Below are 24579 nucleotides of genomic sequence, written 5' to 3' on the forward strand. Positions count from 1 at the left end.
TTGGGCCTGAGGCCTTTGCTCCCATAAGGTCCTGAATAAAGTGGCTTTTGTTCCTTCTCGAGTGGCAGCATTGTTCTTATTCTGAATGGAAATTGTACAAAAGGCAACCATTGCTCAGGGTCCAATGACAGCCCAGGAGGAGTTCACATTCACTAAAAGTACTTAGCACTGCTAGCAAATTCTTGTTTTCTTTAGGTATGAATCTGGAAGTCAAGTTTTTTTTTTTACATTTGTATAAAGAATGCTCTGTAGATGAATCCTGCAAGAAAATTCATTCTATGAGTCATGCTGTAAGTTTACATACACTTTTTCCATGAATTAATCTCATCTTTATGAAATTTGAATTTTAACAAGTCCCAGTCTGGTGAAACTCATACAGCCACTCTTAAACTGTGCTGGATCATGGGAGCAAAATGAGTTGATCGTATTTCGCTTGATATTTCTAATTATGTAAAGTGAATGATATGCAATTGTGTTCTGTGTGGACCAGAATTTTTGTGGGTTTGATCCAGTAATTGGATCCAAAGTATGACCCCATGTAAAACTAAGCTGTATAAATGAGCCTGACAACATACACAATTAGCTCAATGTTATTAAATCACAACAGCATTGTGTGCTGCCAGAGCACTTTCAGCATGAAACAGATGCTTCATAATGATTTTTTGCATTCTCGAGGGCATGCAGTGAAGGTGTGCGATGGGGGTTATATTGCAGTCATAATGTTTATTGTGTGTGTGTGTGTGTGTGTGTGTGTGTTTGTGTCCTCAGTTCCAGCTCCAGATGTTTGACATCATCTGCAGCACCTCATGGGCGAGCCGGGACAAGTGCTGTGAGCTCCCGGGCCTGGTAAGAACCAACACTGAGTCTGTTCAAACCTTTGCTGCCGCATCAGATTTTGCTACTGCATCAGAATATTCTACCATACCAAAATATAACAAAATTTTATGTAATCTAATGTAATATTAGTATTGATTTTGAAGAAAAAATATTTAATTCATTTCTGAATATAATGTAAAATCTCAATATTTTGACAGTTTATAAGCCATAGTGACTCACTCTCAGTAAGGGTATGTGTGCAAGTACCCACAGTTTGCTCGGTAGCATGAGTTAAGTAGATCAAAACGTCACGTCACCGGAAGTACACATCACTGTGCACCCTGCTCTGTCAGACAGCTGGGCAGACATAACTCAGAGCACACAGTGGGCCTCAGAGATGCAGAGCTAATGCGTGTGGTGGATCTGTGTGAACACATGCGTCGGGCAAACACACACCCTCCTGCTCACCGCCACCCACTCCATCAGTCAGACCCCCACTGCCGACGAGGGTGTTGCTGTACAGAATGAAATCACATCCTGTCAGTCACACGGCTTCCTGACCTTGGGAACCACGGCCGAACGGTTTGGACAGACATCTGTTTGGACTTTCTGGATACATACTTGGCACCCCGAGAGGTGTTATTAATTGGAAGAGAACACAGCCATTATTTTAATGATTTCTGTGCAACTGCTTTGCCAGAGAGGTGTGATGTGTTTTGCTGCTTGGGGCTAGAGAGAGGATTCTTTTCTCCGCTGTTGAAAGAGTGCTGAAAGAGTGCTGATAGTGTCCTAAAGCAGATAATGCTTCAGAGCAGACGCAGATGCAGAGGTATGAGAGAGAGCTCCAGTAGAGAGAGATTTGCGCTCCTCCTGACGTGATCTTTTCGCCTCTTTTAATCTTTGATGAATTTTATATAGAACATGCTGCAGGAGAACCTTTATCAAGATACCAAAGAGCTTTTCTCTGTGATTTTTTTTCATTTTATTTTTAACACAAAATCTTCAGTGCACATTTCAAGAAATATAATGCATAGCAGTAGCCACAGTACACCCCCCCTGCCCTCCCCTCCAGCCCCCCTCCCCCCACAGCCCAACCCCCAGCCAGATTTCCCCAAACCATTTTGTATCTAATAACCCCTTAAGAAAAATTCTCATGTTCATTTCATTGCAAGATTTTTCTGAGGCTTTATTTGTAGACACATAAATACGCGAAGCGACACCTTTCGCTTTGCCTCTTGCACTCGAGATATTTTGCTGAGGGTGTGTCACCAAGCGGGAGCCCCACCGACACGCTGTACAGTACAGAGGGAGCACGACCTGGTGATTCATAATGAGCTTTCAAGTCCTGGAAACTATGAAGACTGCGCCGACTGAAAATGTGTTCAAAATTATGGGTTCCTTTATTTTTCCATTGAGGAAACGAAGATAGAAAACTGCAGAATTCCAGAGCATGGTTGTGAAAGGCAGGCGAACGAGAATACCGTTTCTCTGTGGGAATGCGCGTTACTCCCATCCAGTCACCACCTTGAAATCGATCAACAGCGAATGGTTCAAAGAGAAGTGTTAAGTTGCACTCAGTTCTGAAAGACTTGAAGAATGTATTATTTGCTCCTGAAGTTGTCATCGTTACATAGTTTTAGGGTCAAGCCATGCTCCTGCTGGATGCAAAGGGAATGAGTGAAAGCAAAATTTTAAGTTGGGCATAGATGAGCCACTAGCATGCTTTGCAGATTGCAGATTTACCCATATTAGATGTGGTTGCTTCCCCCTCCAAATACATTCTGAGGATTCTGAGTGTAGTTTATCTCAATAGCCTAATGGAGCGTGAGGCTAAAGACTTTGATCCGACGAAGCACATTCATTTTCACTATCCTAACGCCTCCTAACTCCTGAGGAGAGCAGGGCAGGTCCGTCCATCTGTCTAAATCTGTCTCCACGAATCTCATCGAAATTACTCAGTGTGATGGAATGCACTGACATATACACTTCCGTACTGAGGTTTTGAAACTCTCAACTTGCATTGCGTTGTACGGAGGCTATAGTTCTCTCCATCGCACATCAAAAGGACATTGAAACAGCTTTGCTGCAGTATTCCTTATGGTGTTACAGAGAGGCAAATTAACTGAAACATTTCAAAAGTGGGGAAATGATTGAGGCATATTATCTACATATGACTATATATCATCAACACATAGTGGTGTTCAGTATTGTGAATACAAATTGGCTTCGATGTGTTTAACCACTGCTTTGCTTAATGACTCAAGTGAGAGTGCAGATGCAAATTCCAAGTGCTTTTAATTACAAGAAAGGAGGAGGAGTAATTACTGCCCGCTATCACCATTACTGATTGATTACAACATAAAACTTTAACCATGAACGCATTCATTGTGAAGACCAGTTAAATACTATATTGCTCATAGATGCTCCTATACTAAATGCTCTCTGTGCATCTAGAGAAATGACACCATGCAGGAATGTGTTCAGCTTTAAGCTGTAAGTAGTGGATGTTATCTGAAACCAGCGATTTAATGAGACCCATGTGGTCTTGGTATATTAATTCATTCCCAAGGTTTTCCAAGTAATTTGGCAAAACCTTTGCATATAATTTCAAAATGGAAGTAATTAAAGACAAGGGTATGCAGATATTGCACAGTGCTAGGTCTTCATCATACTTGATTAGAAGAAATATAATAGCAGAAGCTATGTCTCTCTATTGCCAATTATAGCAGGTATATCGAATTGAAGAGAGCCATTCAGTGTTAATTTTACCAGTTGTATTACCAGGAGGAACACAGACTATCATAGCAAAGTTTTACTAACAGATGTCTAGATGTGCTTATGCTGAAAGTGACCAATTATCTGGATCTGTTTTTTCAGCAGTTTGTTAGATGGGACTTATGTAACTGCATAGCAAGTACAGTTGAGCTACCACTGTTAAATCCTTTAACAGCATCCCATAAAGTCCTAGAATCACCCATTGAACTAAAAATTTCATCTCTTAAGGTTTCTTACCTTTGTTCTAAAACCCCTGTTATATAAATGTTCTTCACTGATACAGGAATTAGTTTACTCCAGAATCACAGCATGTTGACCCTTGAATTAACGAGAATGGACAATACAGGGATGCTATGTGACCATACGAGTTTGGCCCGTCACAGGGTCACCCAGCCCTTGGCCTGGAGGACTGCAGTGTTTGCACTTTCTAGCAACCATCTGATTCAGTCCTGATTGAACCAATTTAGCTTTCCCTTACCCCATTTCAAGAGTGCCAGTGGTTTAAAGAGAGCAGGGAAACATCATTCAGGACAGCTGAGTCACCGTCCCTCTTCCACTGCAGACTGCAAATGCATCTCCTCAAACTGCATCTTGGTTCAACTAAACTCATACTCTGATCATTCATACTATATCTTCAAATATATTTGCTGAGCTAAAGCACTATGTCTTTGAACTCGCTCTTTCAAACTCCTGTCCAAACTCCAAACTACTATCAGTTGCAACAGTCATGATTTGCTCTTAGACTACCCCTTTTGAACTTTAAGTTGCTCTGGTTAAGAGCATCTGCTGAATGGCTAAATGTACAGTAAATATAGATTTAAGGAAACCTGGTGAGTTTTTTTGGGTGGCCTCAGTCCACCCCTGCCCATGATCATGCTGTGTGTTTCAGAGGGTGGAGAAGGACTGTCCCGCCATGCCCCATGCCTGCACCTGCTCCCAGGACAGCAAAGGCCCCCCCGGACCCATAGGACCCCCGGTAAGCACCCTCTGTCTCAGCTGTCTAGGGTCCGCTTATGGTGGGATGCACCCAGAAACAGCCACTTTCTGCCCTCTCACAGCTGCTTTACATTTAGCCAGCTGTTGCCCTAAGCCTGGGATTCTGCTCACAGAAAGACATTTCAGTCACATTTGCAAAAACTGTACTGCTTATTTATGTATTTCGTGGTATTTGGTGCAGAAAGACTTGTATAGCACATTAGAACAGTGTAGAATAAAACACAATGCAATTAACAGTTCACCCTGTGCAGGTATAAGCAGTAGACCTCCAATTCACAGCAATGTATGCCATCACCCATAAGACCCTGTGCTGACCCAGAGCATGAGTCCACAGGGGTGTGGAATGTTAGAGAAGGATTGCAGTGACATGTTATTTATGATATGACTGAAAGTAACCTCCTTTCAGGCCCTCGCTGAAGGGACCCAAACGGAGTAGGAAATTTCAAACATGCCTCACGTAGAGCCTGACATGTCAGTCCAAACGAATGAGCTCACTCAGAGAGCACTGCAGCGCACACGGCTCAGGGAGTGGGGGGGACGCCTTCCCGCAGCAGTGAAGGCCATGCTGTCCAAACACGGTGGTGTTTGAAAAAGTAATTCTATGGATATCGATTTATCAAAGCAAATTAGCCCCCTCCTGTCTGTCCGTGGGTATACGTTTCCACGTCCATATGGCTCCCGTTTCCGGCGTCCTAGGTTTGTTTGTTCAGTCACGCTGAATTTCCGATTCCCTTCATCGCTGAATCCGAGCGCTTGCCAGTCAGTGCCGCTGGAGCCCCGTGCCTTGCAACTCTTAACCCCGTGATCACTCAGCTTTACTCGGAGACACCGTTAAATGCATGCATCGGGGGTGGTCGCGGCGTGATGCTGGGGTCGACTGCTTTAGGACTGTGATTGCATTCGTCCATTTGTGCCCCATCCAACAGTAAGCGCTTCTTTCAAGAACGGCTTTATTCCTCATGACGCCCCTGCTCCTCCCCTCAGTGTATGGGTTGCAACTGCCCAGCTCCTGCCACTCACTTCCCCGTTGTCTTGGGAACTGACCCGGCTGACTCCATGGCCCCTGTGGGGGAGTAATTAAAGTGAGCGTTGAAACAGGAAGCAAGCCAAAATGGGGCAATTACAAGCGGCCCCCCGTGGCACCCCATGCAGGAACTCACAGAGGCTGTCACCCTCAGCCAGCAACAGAGGGGTGGGTGTGAGTCAGTACACACCCCCGCCTCCCCCCCCACCCCCCAGCCCCACCTCCACGAACATTGCTTGCTGAAGTACAATATTCTGTCACAGCTCCTTACGAAGTGCCGACAGCATACTCAGATTAGACACGCTGAGCCACGATAAAAGAAATGAAATAAATAAATGAAACACTAGCTGTATAGTATCTGATAAAACCAGGGACCTGGGGCCTTCTCTGAGCTGCAGCTGGTAATGATAGGTCTCATTTTTACAGCAGACCTCCCGGGATTCTAGCTCAGAATTCAGCATGTGAGAGAATGTGATTACCTTTTTACACCTGTAGTTAATGGCGATGGCAGCTTTTGTGATCATGCTGTGTGTGTGTGTGTGTATGTGTGTGTGTTTGTCTGAATTGCAGGGAGGTCCTGGTATCCGAGGCGCGAGAGGGGATCGAGGAGAACAGGGCCTGGTGGTACAGTATATTCTGCCTCATTTTCTCTCTGCTCACACAGTATCGGGTACGTCGGGCCACCCACTGTCCGGCAAACGTTCTGGAATTTCCACAACAGCGCGAAACAACTGCATGAGGAAAAATACGTGAAAGGCCATTGTGTGTACAGCCTATAAGTAATTGTGTTGCTCTTGGAGGACGCTTCTGTTTTCACACACTGTGTAAATCTGGCCATCTAATCCCCGCATAATGCTCTCTGGCTTGTTTGCCGAAGCTCCTGAAGGCAATAGCTGTCCGGTTCCTGTTACAGCTTATTTGAATTTGAGTGTTTGTAGACGTTGCTCTGAGTTCAGTCTGACTGCTCTCCCAGCCCCCCTCCAGAGCAGCCTTCTTCTGCCCAATCAGCTCCTCCGCTCCAGCCTCTCTTCTGGTGCAGAATAGCAACAGATGTATAATGGTGTTCGCAGGATAGATTGCCTGCCCCCGTGTTCCAAATGAACACGTTGGAGTCAGATACCGTCTGATTTCAGTCACACGCATAATGGCCTAAACAGTTTTCTGAAGCATATATTCTTATGTAATCTCCATGGTAATGACTGCTTCTCAGGCAGTGCGCATAGTCTGCCTGCAGTCCATTCTTCCTATCCTCATGAATTTTGTATTTATCGGAGGACCGCAGAATTGGAAGAGTGGTGAACGTTGCCTTTCAGCACTCGCAGAGGCACTGACAGTAACCGTAAACCCCCGGCCAAACACGTTCGCCATTAAAGGTCCTTAAAATATTTATATCGCCAGACACAAAACTCATCCAAGCTGGCCAAAGGAGCATGTTTACTGTAGGCGAAAGGCCCTTTGAACAGAGCATCTCATCTTTTTTTCCCTGTCCATGTAATTATCTAGTGTTGATTGTCCTGCCAGCATACATGTGATGTCGACTTTAATGAGTTTCTAAATTGCATACAGCTGCTCGTAGTTGGATTTAGCCACATTGGACTCTCTATATACAAGCTGCTTGTGAAGACAGTACTAATAAAGGCTGTGTCTATCTGTAAGGCATACAAAAGCTGCGTGGCACGTGCTGTAATTCTCATCAGCTGAGAGCCGAGTAAAGATTTTAACCTTTTCCTAAATGAGTGCCTTGTGCAGGACTGTTTAGTTATTTTAAAGTAATATGTCACATTTTTCATTTGAGACACCCCAGAGAGCATCATTATGGGAGACACTTTAAACAGGGTTGAAACACACGTCTCAAACGTAGCCTGTTCTTATTACATACTGTTTCTCTGGCTGTGAGAAAATTAAATGTTCTGCTTCCTCTGTTCCTGTCACTCTCACAGGGACCTCCAGGGCCCATGGGTGACATGGGTGCTCCAGGGCCCCAGGGACCCCCCGGCCCCCAGGGCCCCAGCGGAATGTCCATCCAGGGACCACCGGTGAGATTCCCATTCTGCTATGTGTTCACTGCTGTGACACACATTGTCACAGGTCACATTTCTCTCATTGTGGCTTGCCAGTTAATCAGCAATCCACCGACACACATTTCAGTCCAGTTGAGGTTTAATTCAGTGCCTTTTGCTGGAGGAGGGAGATTGCATGACCAGCTATGTGTGCAAAGATAATGTTAACATGAGCATTTGCTTAAATGAAACACCTCTTCATTGTTTAATTTTCACCATTTGTATGTCCTGCTGTATCACAACATTAAAGATCTGTACAACTTCCTACATAAAACATGTAATAGAAATTAATTACAATAGAAAGCCAAGCAAGGTAAGGAAGTCAGTAAATGAACAGTGTTGATCCTGCAGACTCTTTGCAGAATATTTGTCACAAATGGTGATAAATATAGACATCACAGCTTGTTCAGGTGTGACCTGCCATGACCACTACAACTTAGCAATAAGGCCTGTTTGCCCTCATTGTGAAAGAGGAGCTCTAATGCTCTTAAATGTAAACATCTGGTCAGATATTTGTCTTCCAAGGACAGCTGCAGGGGCTCAGTCTTGTTGGAGTGAGACCATGTAGTTATTAACTTCTGTCACATATGTATGCATGTGTAGGTTTGTGTGCTATAATCATATGTAGCGATAGCAAATAGCTTCTGGTTCATGGAAAGAAGCAATACAGTGCTGAAACATTTTGCTTGATTGAATAGTAGGTTAAATGAATTAATTGTTATACAGTCTGCTTAACAAATACACGCCATGTTAAAGACAATATCAGTTGGATAGTTATGCGTCAAAATGCTGAAATGATATGTTCATTATATCACAGCCTTTTCCTGAAGCTGATGGGATTGATCAGTGTTCAGAAGGTGTGGACACTGTTGTTCAGTTGTTCATTGCTAGCCAATTGGTGTTCACTGTAATAAGTTCTGCTGAACACTGAGCAAAGCCACTGAGCAAACATATTCTGATTGTTAATGTACTACATATAAGGCACCTTGGGTGATTCTATGAAAACAAGTATAACTCAGAGGAAGTGATTGTTTGGACGTGTGCTTAATAAATGTATGGTATGTCTACCCCTTTCCTCCAGGTTCATTTTCACACAGGCAATATTTGCTCAGATTGAATGGTGATTGTTTGGCAAACTGCAGGTCATATATCAGCGGAGAGCCTCAGGTGTTCTCTCTGTGGTGCTGGAGTTCTCAGCTCTGTTTACCTGAGAAGAGGTGACACGTCCGTGAGTCTGTTGAGAGGAGGAAGTGAGGCGTAGCAACGGAATGGTGCTGATAAGGGCTTTTTCTGCTCCAGGGGCCCGCCGGGGAGAGAGGAGAGAAAGGCGAGGCAGGACCGCAGGGGCTCCAGGTAATGCCACGCTCAGGGTATTTTTGGCACTACCCCCCCCCCCCCCCCCCCCCCCAACACACACACACACACACACACACTCCCTGCAGACTGCTCCTCTGAACTCCGGTGCCACCCCAGGAATGCCTGTCTGACTGCAGCGGCCATGAACAAGGGCCCCCCTTTAATTAACCTCACCACGGCTCGTGCAAATGCCGGACCCTCCGCCACACAAGCGCCCGGCGTCACGGAATCTTAATTACCGACATGTCATGTTCAGCGGTGATTAGAGCGCTTGACTCGCCCCAGTCGGAGCGGGAGATAAGGAGCAGGCGTTGCCATTGTGTGCAGACACACTGCCGCCTAGCACTTTTAATCTGAGCGGAGTCCACCACGTGCAGAAATCACAATGAGCTCCCCTACTCTTATTAATTACCAAGCCTGACCATAGCAGGAGGCGCATAATTAATGAACCCCCCGCCCCTCCCCTCCTGGCAGACACAGGAGCACTTGCACTGATATTTCCTCTGTCCCCTGGTGGTAATGAGTTTGAATCAAGAATTTGAATCTGTCCCTTTGTTCCATTGTACAAGGGAGGGAAGGTGTCAGAGGAGGGAAAGGTCAGGCCCGGGGTTCGTCTGAAGCCTTTCCTGTCAGCCTTTCATCAGTACAACAGAGTCCGGCCCTGCTAAAAAGCACATTTCATGAACACTGAATGCATTTGCCTCTGCCACACAGCACAAGGTGACCTTTGGGCAGCGTGTGCTTTGTGACATGAGGCGGATTAGTGTGCTCTCTGACATAGCTCTGCTTTCATTCATCAAATGCTTGATAACGGGGGCATTACCAACAGCAGCAGGCTATCAAAGCACCCATGGTAACATGACATATTTGATTTGAAAATGTGCCGTCTCCATTCACAACTGAGCAAATGCAAAGAAATGGTTGCCTGTGAATCGGGCAAGGATTAACATGTCTTTCATTTAGCAACCAAAAAAACATGGAATTCTAATTACCCTTCAGCTTTAAAGCACGTTGTGAGGTTCTTGCTGTAAATGTTTTTCTTGTGGAAATAAAATAAATAATTTCCTATGTAATATTTTTAGCTAAATTTTTTCTAATTAAAACAAAAGCTCAGCGTGACATTTTCCGAATAATGTAACCCGCTGATCTGGGTCTAGACAGAGTGCACATTTTGTTTTCCATTAACAATTGGTTAAACTGCCTCCTGGTTTCCCCCACTGGAACGGCATGCCCTGCTAGAGGAGCGCCAACATATACAAGCCCTCGCCAGCGCCGAAATGAGAAAGATCACATCCACATCCCACAGCTGAAATATGTGTTCGGGATGGACCAAAGAAAACTGCACATTAAAGCTGAGTCAGACACACTGGCACGGGCTTGCTCCAGCGCGGGGATCAGGTAGTGCACCCTTAGCCTCTGTCACCAAGGTCCTGACCTGCCTTTCCGTGTCTCTGAGGAGTGAGGGGTGAGATTGCTTCCAGAATGAGCTGGAGGTCACTTTGATGCCATGATTGGCGTAATGTCCCGTATAGAGATGTAGAAAGTGGGTCTGTCAGAGCACCAAAAAGCCTCGTGATAACACAATCCTGGGCACTAGGGATTCACACCTGTGGAGATTCCCCATGTCTCGGAAGCATCGACCGCCAAGAGAACTTTATTCAGTCGGCTTTCTTTGGATTAAATACAGCATAACCCCAGCAAGTGTAACAAGTGTTTTAACACACTGTAGAGGAGATTCAGCTATCCAGGGAAACATCTAGATGCACTCTGCATGGGTCCTGTTTGGGTTTAATTTTAGCTTCGGGGCCTCACAGACCTCTCTCACAGATGCTCCGAGCACAGCTTCCTCAGTGACGGTTTTCAGTCTAAGGCCTGATTTATCTGCGTCAGCCACAGAGGTTTGGCTGCTGGCTGAACATGCAAAACACTCAGCCAGGAGGCCCCTCTGTCTGTCCACATCACCGTATTTCACTGCCCGTGTGGCGAGAACCTCAACCAGAGAGCACAGAACGCACAAAGATTTCCGTAGATCTGAAGTTCACCACATTGTCCCTCTCCAGTGTGTAACAGACTCCCAATGTTGCTTTAATGATATGGCGCAGCAGTAGTGTTGAGTGCCTGACCTACCTAAGACCGAATGATCAAAATGTTGCCATCCCTCACAGGGTAAATCGTGTAAATCAAGGGAGCATAAGAGCAGCGTGTTGGTATCCTTTTCTGAGTTTGCATTATTATTAAGTGCCTGCATGAGTTTGGATGTGCATGTGCCTCTGTGAAACTACAATGGTACTGTTACAGTATTGCAGTAATGTTATGAATGTAGAGAGGGCATAGAACTGTTAAAGAGGAGCTTGCAGAGTAATTGGAATTTGATGCCTAATGGTTCATCTGCCAGACTTACCCTTTTCTACCTTTAATGTTTTTTCAAGGGAGTGCCTGGGTCTCCTGGATCCCCAGGACGTGATGGTCCCGCAGGACAGAGGGTAAGATTTTCAGCCCCCCTCTCCTTTCGTGACCCCCCCCCTACAGGGATCAGGTCCAGACCGTGCTGGCAGCAGAGCACTCTGAAGAGAGTTACAGTCAAGTTCATGTTTACGTTCGGGTCCAAGCGTTAGCTCATCGTGTCCTGTTGTTCCACTTGACATCCCCACAACGTGCTGCCAAAGGCCTCGCTGTCTGTTGGAGCCAGTCGCAGTGTTAGCTGCATGTCACGTGACACATTACATATGGCTGCTCAGTGCACTGCAGTTTCTCTGGTTCTGATTGTTCGATTAGAGGTGGCCTCTCCCGCCAGATAGCATTACACTCAGGAAAAAAGTTCATTAAATGCTACGGCTACAAGTGCTGTTTTTGTACCAAACACAGCTCAACCGTTTATTCTGTTTGACTCTTAGTTATATTATGGTAATTGTTCACAAATGTATTTCTGTTTTCTTGCATTCAAAATTTTACAAATGAAAAATAAATCCATTACTGTTTATCTGGCTAAATCAATACCGTGAAAGAAACGGTCAACAACTTAGTCATGGTCACGGAGAGGCCCCCAGTGCCTGTATTTAGTGGCCTTCTTGTGTAAAATTTACATTCTCCTGCAGAGATGTAGAGATGTCTGAGATGGGAAACGAGCTCTTGTCCTTGATGCACATGGCACGCTCCTCAGCAAGAGATTGCCATGCATCCCCTGGGTTCAGAGCAGACTTTATTACCCTTAGAGAAGCTCTAAACCAACCTGCCCAATCTACTCACTCTCTCCACTCCCCACACAGCCAACCAGATATCACTTTGATTACTGGTGGGACCGAAAGCAAGGAGGGCTCCAGCCCCCTGAGCAATTTAACCAAATCACAGCAAGGGGAGGTTCCCCCGGCAACGTGTTTTCTTATTTATATATATTTTAAAGCGGTTTTCAGTAGCATGCCATCAGTAATGAAGACATATTCTCTTAAATTACAGGTAAAACAAAGCTATGCCTTGAGATGTGCTTCAGGAGTGATCCGTCACTCCTTAACCAGACTGGAGAGTGAACAAAAAAAACACACACTCTCCTCCTAAGCGCTACCAGACCCCAGCCAAAAGTCTCAGTTTCCTCAGTTGATTTATTTTTGGCATTGTAATGTTTTTGAATCAGAACATTTTACAATTACAAGATTTTTTTTTATATTTGGAAGCGTGTGTAATTAATTCTTTTGGGGACTTACCCTGTCAGTCATTCAAAATGGGCAGAACAGGACTGTCTTTAGAATTTGGAGGTTTGTGTCTCACTGGCCAAATGCTTGGTGAACTGTTCCTAGGAGAGGCTGGAGAATTGTCCAGAAGCCAGTATAACTGATAGAATGTATGGTACACATCTGAGCAATAAACTGCGTTGCAGGGAAACCAATGTCCTGTGTAGCCTTTTAATAGGATGCCAAGTAAAGTCAGAACAGAAGAGCTACAGAAGTCTCCTGGAGCCAGTATACTTTGGAATTAATTCATCTGTAACAGGGGAACATGTAAAACAGGGCCTCCTCCCGTGCATCAGCTGTGTCACCGAGTGGGACAGGGACGTAACCTTGTGTTTTGGCTTTGAACCCTACGGTTCCAGAGTCAGTTTCCTGTTTTCCCGGAAATCCATAAAAACAGGTTTCGAACTGTCTGCACCAACAGTGAATCCCATCACTGACAAAGACCTGCAACAACTGCAACTTGAAAAAACATCTTTGAGAACGTGGCATAGGCTAAAAACGGGCAGAATGGCTGAGCTAGAGCCGTGTGTCCACAGTTTACAGCATGTCACTGAATAACTACAGCACTGGGGCTGCCCCTCTGTCAGTGGGGCCTAGTTCCGTGACAGGCCCATTAAGGGGTTTAATGGGGGGACTGCTCACCATGCAACACCAAGCCAACTCCCATGCTCACGAGTGTGTCATCTGCGAGACTTTGATGCCACTAAACAATGGAAAAGATTAATCATTCTGATCTGTGCTCTGTGCTGGGCGCCAGTGCTGAGAAAGAGCTGATTTTTTTATTGCTGTGTCTCGTAGTTGGTATAGGTGTCCAAGCTTTCACAAGTGCTTTCTGAAGAGCCCATTTACAATTCAGTTCGGAGGGGAAATGCTCCGAAATCAAATCCAGCTTTTATTACACAGCTCCGAAGAACAGAATATACCAGAATTCCCAGACCACTCACAAAGAATTAGAGGACTGGTCCGTGACAACTGTTAGTATTGCTTTGTACATAATTGCACCATGCTCTTTCTCTGTGTGCTGACCTGGCTTTCCTGCAGCGAGCTGAAGGTCCTAGTGAGAAACCACTGAGTGAGCCCAGTGGGATGGTGGTTCACCAGGGCATTGTGCTTTCTCACGGTTTGCAGAGCTGTGCTCATAAATGTGATGCCCAAATTTAACACAAGGTTTTTTCTCCCTGCTTCATTTAGTTTGCATGGGAGGCCGACCAGGTCTGGTATCGTCTCCCCAGCTTGCTTCATTCCCCACACTCCTGTGTCTACAATTCCCCCAAATTTGCTTTTTCATTAATTGCTGCGCTTCCTGGACAGAGCAGCAGGCAGCATTTGTTCATTTCAGAGAGACAATGGACAAACAGCAGCGCACCCAGGGTTTGAGCCTGGGTTCATTGCTCCAAGTTCAATAACCCCTAGTAGAAAAGCAGCTTATGAGTATGGCTGGGCACACAGTGATCATACATGCAGACTTGCATTGCATTTCTTGCATTATTCCCTTAGAACACTGGGTTGGTGTTGTACTGTCAACCACAGACATTAGGATTACAGCTTGTTATTTAACACCATTCTGGTTTCATGCCATCACCTTGTTTTGCAGGAATGGTAATCCTTGGGTAACATTCAACCTGAACATGAGCAGAACCTTGCCCAAGACTGACAATATAGCTAGGAAGAACTCCATACAAAACAGGTATCTGGGAATGCAGGTCCATTAAATTTAGCTATGTTTCCAGAGAGATAAGTACATAAACAACAGGCTGTAGCTCAATTACCACCCATAAAACATGACATTAATACCAAGCATAAGAGTAAGTCCTCATGTGATGTATCAGTTAATAAGACGATTGGGCCAGAATGAGCAGCAGGTCCTGTCAGCAAATGCAAAATATATTTGAATGCATTGACGAGCCTCTCGGATTGATCATATTCTGGCATGATACACAGGCTGCAGCAAGTCCAGGAAGCATCTCACAGGACTCCGCTCCCAGAGGTCAGCCAGAGTAGCAGTCTGGTGTGCCAGCTCCAGAGCTCGCAGGCCTCATGCTCCTGCTCTGTCCGTATGACATCACGCTGCTCCCTGCACGTTATCCCCTTTCTCATGTCCACCTGAAAGTCCCTCCATGATTTATCACCATATCCTTACCACCGGAGAGTGTTAGATGACACTCATTGGCTTATTTGCAGAATGGGCTTTTGACTGTGCGTGTGGTGCTGTTCAGCAGTCAGCCTGCTGCAGTCCTCTCCACCCATCTTACCGAATTGAATAGATTGAAGTGGGTCATGTGACAGCTTTGTTCCTGTCACGCAGGGGCTTCCTGGAAAGGATGGACCTCAGGGACTGCAAGGCCCTCCAGGACCGATTGTAAGTGTCACTTACACGCTGTGTTTGCACCCACACTGAGCTGTGGTGGAGCAGCTGAGCTCCACCACAGCAAGTTAGTTATCACTGTCCACCATAAGCATGTCTGTCAGCACAGGTTTAGCTTTAGTTTTAGCTAACTGTTCCCATTTGCAGGAATTCTGAGAATAAGAGTCTGTTTTGTGTGTGACAGTTAAAGCCCCTCCGTAAAACACTGTGATTAGTAAATTGTTGTAGCCCCTGCTGTAGTTTTGGGGGACCTTGCACCAATGTTATGAGTGAGTGGTGACACGCCCTGCTGTCTTCTGTCTGTAGGGTACCCCTGGAGCCCCTGGGGCCCCTGGATCGAATGGACCCCCAGGGCAAGTGGGCGACCCCGGAACACCTGTAAGTCAAGTGTCTTTCCACATTCCAGCAGAACCCATACATGCCATTACAAGAGGGGTTTAACTGTGTGACAAGAGTAGGGTTAATTAGGTTGTAAAGGCAGAAAGCACAGCGGCAGAGGAAGACAGAAAGAAAAGGAGGTAGGGAAGATACAGGGGGTAGAGAAAGAGAGAGAAAGGGCCGTAAGAGAGACGGGGTAGAAAGAGAGAGAGAGATATATTACTTCATTCAGCTACACAGAAGTTTATCCAAAGTGAAGACAATTAAACACTGATTTTTGAGCTTTGCCTAACTGAAAATGTATTAAATCCTCATTGGCTTCTCTGGCTGTACATTTCTCACCTTTGAAGCTATATACTTACACAGCTAAACATTAGAGGGCAAGGGAAATGGTAATGGTAATGGTAATCAGTTTAATGATGTGTAAAGCTGAACCATCTGATGAGTGTTTCAAACGTGTATGAGGCCAATTTCTTCTAATGCAGAGTCTAATATGTGTAGAAGAGGTCAAAAGAGTTGGCAAAATGACCCATTTAAGCTGATAATTTTCTTATTAACTTGAATGTGCTCAGAGTGTTATTTGTGCTTCACTTCATTTGCCTTATCCACTGATAACCACAGGTCTCTTTAAACACAAACACATTGGACCACCCTGGCTGTCAGGGTGGGGGGGGGGGTCAGAGGGGCTTGCAAACAGGCAGGGTCACGACCTCCTACTAATAGGGCGAGTGCAAGAGAATTCCCTCTCCCTGTGGCCAGTCTTTTTCACACCTCTCACCCAGGAGGAAACACATAGTGTGTGTTTTGGGGGGGGGCAACTGAACATCTTCCAAAAGACCCACCCCTCCAATTCAGGAGAGGCTAGCGACGGCCTCTTCAGATGAATCTTGCTCTCTTATGGAGGGTAGGCACTGCTCAGGGCTGGGAACATGCCATAAATCGCATCCTCTGTGGACGGCTCACTCCACATTTCTATGGAGCGGAGACAGAGAGAGAGAGAGAGAGAGAGAGAGAGAGACAGAGAGAGAAAGAGACAGAGAGAGAGAGAGAGACAGAGAGAGAAAGAAACAGAGAAAGAGAGAGACAGACAGAGAGAGAAAGAGAGAGAGAGAGACAGACAGACAGAGAGAGAAAGAGAGACAGAGAGAGAGAGACAGAGACAGAGAGAGAGAGAGAAAGAGAGACAGACAGAGAGAGAGAGAGAGAGAGAAAGAGAGAGAGCCACGCTCCTCCGAACGAGATTCCACATTCTGTGCTTTGTTTGGATCATGCTGCGACGGGGTCCGTTAAAGGAGAAGTAAACTAATATATCACCAGCGGTCAGCATCAGGATTAGCCTGTCAGTCGCTGTGGCACCTGCTCCTGTTTGAACACGTGTGTGTCTCGGCCATTTCCCCCACCCCCCTTCGGCTGTCGCCCCTCCCGAAGGTTTGTACGCACACGTGCAGAACTCATCGAAAGCGTTCGCAGGGGGATCCTGGCTGTTTAAAAGCAGCGATGCTCGTGATGACAGTTAAAGGTGCAGGTTTACGAGCAGCTTGGCTGACACCCTCTGTCCAGGCAGTAGGAGTGGGAGTCTTCCAGACGCAGCAGGGTGGGAGAGCGCAGTTCACTCAGGGGGTAGAGGTGCATTAAATTAAAGGGAAGTGTATCTGCACCAGGATGGTCTGACAGCCCCCCTCTACCCTTCCTCTGCCGGGCCCATTCTCTACCCGAAAGACTTTACACACGTGCATGAGTCAGCCTCCACGCTTGTCTGTGTCCTCCTGATGACTTTCTTTGGTCGCTGCAGTCTGACAGCTCCTATGATATCAGCTCTATGTAGCAGCCACATCGTTTATTTATAATTCGCCATTCCGTGTTCCAGGACATTAGCTCAGTGACAAATTCATTAGCTTCATGTGACTTGCAAGGAGCACCAGCTCCTAATTGGAGATGACTGGGTCGTAAGCACCAATGGTCACGTTAGTGCACAAGACACACTAAAATGGGTACTAGTGTCAATATTCTGTTTCTAAATAACCAGACAACTTTTTTTCCCATAATGTCTGAATAGACCTTTAAGTAACCATGCAGCTTTCTTTTCCCTGGTAAGATCCGAACAGGTGTGAGTCAGATGAACACTGTTTGGAATTCTCCTCAACTAAACAGAAGTCCCTTTTCCACCATGTGAGCTGCTCACTTTCTTTTCCTGTTGTTTCCTCCTTCTCTGTTTATAATAACCTCCTTTTATTCCATTTCAGGGTCCTTCTGGTACCAAAGGCGAAAAGGGCGAACGAGTGAGTCCGACTTTTCAACAGCTGCCTCAAGCAGAGTTTAGAGGGAGCGCTGCACTTCGAAACCTCAGCCCACATATAATTGCAGTTCATCAGCTCGGGGAGCTAGGGGCTCCCTGACAGCCTTCCAAGATAAAATTGCCGGCGGTTTCACAGCGATGTTGCAGTTTATTGCTCCACTGTGTGTGTTTCATAGCTATTAATGCGGGTGCTGCTAGAACTGTTTAATCAGCATATGTGGTTGGGTGTGAGCACGGTATTCAGTGCAGGTAGAGTGGTATTTCACACCTGTCAACATGGGGCAAATTTGAGGTCTCTTGATGTAACAGCCTGTTTTTCCCCATGTTTGCAGTCTTTTTTAGCTCCCCCTCCTCTAATTGCTGGATGCTTGAAAAAGACCTGACAGTTTGTATGAAAACGGGAATATAGTTATTAACTGACAGAATCTTAGCCCCTGCCCAGAGGGACAGGAGTACCCCACGGCACTGTCTGTGGCCCAGCGTCACAGAATATGACCACAAGTCCCACTGCTGTCTGTCTGTGAATGGTGGCATGCAGTCCCAAGTTTCAAGTCCCAGTGGGTAAGAGCATCTGCTAAATTCTAACAGTGTAATTTGATGTTGTGTGCCCCTGAAGGGTGACATGCAGTCTCAAGCTGTCGTCCGGTCCATCGCCCGTCAGGTCTGCGAGCAGCTGATCCAGAGTAAGTCACATTGGTAAAAGTACAGTACAACACTATGCACAAAATGTTTGCTCAGGGATTTACACTTAATAAGTGAAACCAGCAGAAACAATAGTGGGATATGAATTCTCATAGCACAGTTAGCGCAAATGAAGATGAGTATACAGCCATTGGGTTGGCTCTTCATCAGACACTTTATGTGATGTTGCCCAGCAAGGTACCCAACTGGCTAGCTAATGCTGGCAAGCTACTATCAAATAGCAAGCTAGCTATACGCTGCCGGAAAGAGTAAGCCAGCATTATGGACACACTAGTTTAAAATAGGAGAATAGCCACAGTAATCAGCCTGACTATATCGGCAAGCAAGGTAGGTAATATTTCCAAATCCTTTTTTGGTAGCTAACTAGCAGTCCATTTCCTTGTAGTCACCCAATTATACAGGGTAATGTGGCTATATGACATGCTGTTGGGAGAGAGCCATCATGGCTTCTGTACACAGCTGGTTGTGATGAATCACTGTGTTAGAAAGTTAACTGCTTTGGTCCTTACTTTTCACGTCTCTCCTGTAGGTCACCTCTCCCGCTACAGCTCTGTGCTGAACCAGATCCCCAGCCAGGCTGTCTCAGTCCGCACTGTGCCTGGACCCCCTGGAGAGCCAGGACGCCAGGGCCCCCCAGGGCCACCGGGAGAGCAAGGGGCACCCGGAAGACCAGGGTTCCCTGGAGGCAGCGGGCAGAACGGCCGACCAGGGGAGAGAGGTACCTAAAAATCTACAGCTCTAGTACAGCTCCTAGATCTGCCCTGTTGCATGCAGCCTTCAGGTTGATTACTTGATCTGCTGCTTGTAATTTCTATGATTCACTTCTTTTAATGTAAAGTGCTCTGTAAATGGGAGAAACAAGCTATTCCTTGTGAATATGCATTACTGTATTTAAGTAAACATTTGCCATATTGAACAGGAAAGAGAGAGACATAGGAAGAAAGAAATACAGAGGGAGAGAGAGATAGAGGGAAAGAGAGAAAGAGACAGAGAAAGGGGGGCAGAGGGACACACAGTAAGGTAACAGCATCGACAATTGGGAACAGTAATGTCTCCTCTTACTGTGACTGTTGTAGATGCAGCCTGAATGGTTGTGGGCAGATGTAGTCGAAGTGTTAGTGACTTGACCTTTGTTTAACAGTGAAGCAGGCCGTTTAGTGAAACCCAGATGCACTGGATTGTTTGTGCCCAGAGAGCTGGAACTACCACCCCCTGTCTTAGGGATACGCAACACATTTCATTTGGTTATCGTGTTCGTGGCAGTGGTCTGATAATGATGTTGAATGCAACTGCTGGATGTGTGAAAGAACTTGCTGACCCTATTAAAGACCAACAACACTGAAGGGAGTGTGAGGAGGCTTAACGTTAGCTCGGGTCTGTGAGCATCCGTCCTGTCCTGTCATGCTGCATACAGGACTTCAGGACGTAATCTGCTGGCTTGCCCTCCTTCCCACGCTCCTCAATGACTCCTGAGCCATTTCCCGCCGAGTCACCGACCCAGGCAGCCAACTGGCGGCGGCCACCGCGCTGAGGTGGCACAGCTAATAGGACATTGGCCCCGGGAGGTCACCGCGGAGGAGGGCTGCACTGTGTCCCGGAGCGGTCCTTATTAAGGCGGGCCCGATAACAGTGCGGCAGTCTGCAAGGGGATTACCATGGCCTCACTGCTCTATTCCTCCTGTTAAACAGACTGTACGTCAGCTGTGTGCCAGACAAAATGAAGCTTGGTTACTGGTTTCTGGTTTGATTCTCCACTGCAGCACTGCTGCTGTACCCTTGGGCAAGGTACCTAACCCAGAATAGCCTCAGTAAATATACAGTTGTATAAATGGATAAAACTGTAACTTGTTTAAGTCGCTCTGGATAAAAGGGTCTGCGAAATAACAGTAATGTAATGTAAAGAATGAGGGTGGGGAAAGGCATGCCAACCAAGCTTCACCATGTCACCAAAGAGCCAGTGATGACTGCTAGATGCATGTGTCATGTTAGCTTCTGCTAGTCAGGGGATTGTGATACATGGAGTATGTGCCGTTTCCAGCTGGGAGAAGAGACCACTGCTGCAGGTGAAATGTCAGCACTGGAGATTTGGCTCTCCTTTTAGCATCAGGTTTAGCTCTCAGGGGAGATTCATCCCACACTGTGCTGCGCAGCAATGGAACATGGCTTGGCATCCTGCGTAGCCAGGCCTGAACCCTTGCCGTGCAGCGCCATGGAAACGGACCCTCGCCTTGTCGTGTGAGGCTGTGATCTGCAGTGGCCGAAACTTTTAAATGCCACGATCGCTACGGGTGGACCCTGCTGGCCGAAGCCGGTCCTCCATCCCAGGTGACGGCTCATTTTGCCCGATGAGAGGCATGGACCAATGGAATTCAAGTCTGCTCAGGAAGTTGCCTCAAATGTTTCGAGTTTTTTGTGGGTTGGAAAAGGAGGCCACAAAAGCCTCTCTCCCTTTCAAGTACACATTACGGCAGAAGAATCTACAGGTCTGTTATTTCAGTTCCCCTGCGCATTTGGGATCATGCTTATGAGAAAGAAAAAAAACAGTCAGGTTATATAGATGAGAAGGGGGCTCCATGTCCAGATGGTATTTGAGTGTTGAGGTGAGTCATGTGTCTGAAGTGTGTGTGTGTCTTTTGGGGCAGGTTTTCCTGGAGAGAAGGGGGAGAAGGGAAGTCCTGGTGTGGGAATTCAGGGACCGAGAGGGCCACAAGGTCCCCCAGGTAAAGACCATGCCATGGTGCACCCTACGTCTGCCAGCTGCCTCATCCAATCAGAGTGGCTCATACCCTTCAGCATTGGTCAGATTCCTTTTTTGTGCAATTCACAGGTTTCAAGTGGTAATTTGTTGAGCTAATGCAGTTCATAAGGAGCACAGCGCATTCAGACTTTAAGACCAGAGTCTAGCTTGTCAAGCATTCTCCGAGCAGGAAATATCTGGAAAACATTAATCAGATTAGACATAAGCAGAAATGAGACATGATCTGTATTTGATTTAGTAGTTTTGGACAAACCAGCTCCTGTCTAGAATATTAAACAGATACAGAGTCTAACTTTTTGGTGAAAAAAAAAGTTAAAAATTGTATTGATTTTTGCTCTAATACTGTGGTATGGATCTCACAAAACGCCAGTGCAGGGCATGAGTGCTGATTGCGGTTTAATCGATACCTCTAGCTGTTGAAATTGTTTTGAACGGAGAGAAACAATATTGCCTGGGTGATGCAATGCACCCTGGGAAGAATGTGGAATCTGGCAGGAGATGAATGCCAGGGTGGAAATTGAGGATGAAGGTTTGAGCCACTGGATATCCTGATGAGGACAAACTGGAGCATCCCGCAACTGTATATTTGAAAATATCATTGTCATATACGTGGTGATCGCAGACAGCAAAGCTCTCTCTCAGACACACACACATACACAGCACAGCTGCAGCCAAGAGAACTCTGTCAGCAGTGACTGCTGTGTAAGCCTGTGGCCGTGAAAAACAAAGTTAGAGAGAACAAGACTCCTAGAGGGAGGGGTTCTGCTCTCATTTCCGCCTGGATCGAGGCCAGTGCAGGAGAGAGGGGCATCAGTGGATTGGCGGAGCGTGATTCAGCGGCCTTCAGCTCCCACTATGCAGCTCACACACACTGATACTCACACATACACACATGCACTCACACATACATGCACACGCACACACACATACACAGACACACATGTGTGCTCTTCCCCACAGGGGTCCCTGGTGAGGGACGGACAGGCAGTCAGGGACCCCCTGGCAGACCGGGTAATCAGGGCACACCAGGGCGGCCAGGCGTCCCGGGACCCACAGGCCCTGCCGGGCCACCAGGCTACTGCGACCAGAACTCCTGCCTGGGATATAACGTTGGAGGTGATTATCTCCCCCCGCCCCAAACACATCCCCCTGATCCAGTGGGGTTACCTTTCTAGAAGGAGATGTCTCTTTATCTCTGGGTGTGGTGGTACAGAACACCAGATTCAATAGGCAATTCAATCAAAAGGGTTACCTGCCCCCATAATCCATTTTCAGTTCCATGTTGCATTTTAAGGGGTAAAATTGTAAAGGCAAAACACAGACTGAACCCCAAAACTGTAGGTTTGTGTTCATGGATTAATGGATAGGGCAACTTTTTTGTTTGAATCCAGCCCTGAACATCTTTGAATCCTATTCTTTATATCAATTCAGAGTGTGCAGTTTTTAACAATTCTCACTGTATTTTAAGGTGCAGAAGCTGACATGGTGTAGTGATTGTAATGGTTTGTAAAGGAATCATTGATAGTATGGGTGTAATGCTCTTATTCTTTATGAGCCGAACCGTGAAAAACGGTTTATGTTATTTTCAGATCTGTTTTGTAGATACAAACAAATTCTCCGTCTGGCTCGGCCGGACTTTCCGTCTTGTAAAGCCGTTCTTTCTCAGGCACTGTCTAGTTGTAAAAAATAATTGTAATTGTTCACATAAAATCCTTAAGCTCTTTCACTGCAGTCCAATTTTTACAATAAAATGTGCTCTCCTCTGAGAGTTGTGCATGTAGTGCTGCACTGTAGAGTCCAAGTATGAGAAATGCAGTACTTCCGTTCCACTCCTCCCTGCCAGAACCTTAAAATGCAGGTCACTGTCGATAGGGCCCCTTCCCTGAGGAATCTGGAGCAGCTAAGAGCAGCTGACCTGGCTAAATCGATATGAAGGAGCTCACCCCCACATTCTCCAGCATACTTCCCTCTCTGTCATCATCAGCACCTTAAAATACAGTGATTAAAGGGATACAGAGAGCATTGTTCTCATCTGTTCTTATGGACAGCTCTCCAGCTGTGCCACTGGCCATTAACACAAGGGGATCTCTACTTCTCAAAACTGCTTTAATTGTGAGTAACCACATGTATGGCAATCCAAGAATTGTCGGAGACATTACAAAAAGTATTTAAAAAGGCAACAAAACCGACAATGGAAATATTCATATAGAGATGTTTTATTCCTAAATTGTAATTGATAAGTTGTAATTGTCTAGAAATGTCCATGAAAGTTTTAAGTTTTTCAAAAAGTATAATTTGACTACATGTGAGACTAGTTATCAGCAGAGCCTCAGTCAGAAGCTGTCCTTTGGAGGCCGAAACACCATCAGCAATGACACTGCGTTCTGTATCCCCAGGGTGATAGATTCCCTCTCTCCAATGTGAGCGTGGGTCAGTGTGTCTGTGTGCATGGGTTGGTGTCAGGAAACGTTTGCGTCCAAACACTTTGGTAACATTTACAAACACCTTGTAAAACTGCTACCAGGGTGCCCAGTTCCTAGCATTGTCTGTCTCTATTAGCTACACGGAGCTGTGAGAAGGGCAATGAAGACTAAATGGTTGGAAAGGTTAGCGGAGAGGGATAGTTTGCATAGACCCGTAATTGCACACTGGCACCTTGGTATCACTTTGTCTGCCTACTGACATGTGGTATGTGTTTCTCTCTGTCTCTCCGTCTGGGGTCCCCCTCCTTCTCACTGCTGCTGTTGGAAGGCCAACAAGAGTATGAGAATGATTACTGAGCAGCTCTCACTGAGCGCTGTCCACCCCATTCTTTTCTCCACAAACACAAAAAAAGAAAAACAAAAAAAACACAGACTATGGCTGGGGATTTGGGCTCGGCACGTTTATTAGCCCTAACTGCCATCCTGCCTCCAGGTGTCAATCACCACCACTGCCAAACAAGCTCTTCCTTGTCCGTCGTGAATGCCCCTGTTCTCTCTCACGCATCACTCTGTGAAAGACTGGCTAACCTTGGGTCAGCTCTAACACTGTCACCCTTGACATCTTAAAACGCCATCCAATCCCAGATCACCTAACCTCAGGCCACACGCTTGTTATTGTCTGGCCGTATTCGGTGGTGGGCTTTGACCACAGCGCCCTCCAACCCATAGTCCTCACTAGTTTGCTGGTGTCCTACTCGAAAGCCACTCTTAATCCTGAATGTGCTTCATCTCACCCCCATGAGAGAAGCCCTGCAGAGTAATCTCTCACTCCTCTAATTCACGGCTGCTCTGATGTTGTCAGTAACATTGTGCCTTCTCTGCTCCTTTCTGTTTGCCATGCTAAC

The 24579-nt window shown here is 46.2% G+C and overlaps 1 protein-coding gene across 1 annotated transcript in view; it reads left to right on the forward strand.

The window, feature by feature from the left end:
* col14a1a (collagen, type XIV, alpha 1a) overlaps window positions 1-24579 on the forward strand; it is a 90004-nt gene that overhangs the window by 64960 nt on the left and 465 nt on the right. Inside the window, exons 36-48 of the mRNA XM_036537998.1 lie at window positions 769-846; window positions 4481-4567; window positions 6182-6235; window positions 7552-7647; window positions 8971-9024; window positions 11457-11510; window positions 15058-15111; window positions 15424-15495; window positions 17739-17774; window positions 18408-18474; window positions 19023-19211; window positions 21136-21213; window positions 22212-22367. Coding sequence (XP_036393891.1) covers window positions 769-846; window positions 4481-4567; window positions 6182-6235; window positions 7552-7647; window positions 8971-9024; window positions 11457-11510; window positions 15058-15111; window positions 15424-15495; window positions 17739-17774; window positions 18408-18474; window positions 19023-19211; window positions 21136-21213; window positions 22212-22367 — 1075 coding nt within the window. The remainder of the gene's footprint in view (window positions 1-768; window positions 847-4480; window positions 4568-6181; window positions 6236-7551; window positions 7648-8970; window positions 9025-11456; window positions 11511-15057; window positions 15112-15423; window positions 15496-17738; window positions 17775-18407; window positions 18475-19022; window positions 19212-21135; window positions 21214-22211; window positions 22368-24579) is intronic.

Source organism: Megalops cyprinoides, chromosome 10 (genome assembly GCF_013368585.1).
Source record: "Megalops cyprinoides isolate fMegCyp1 chromosome 10, fMegCyp1.pri, whole genome shotgun sequence".
NCBI classification, from domain to species: Eukaryota; Metazoa; Chordata; class Actinopteri; order Elopiformes; family Megalopidae; genus Megalops; species Megalops cyprinoides.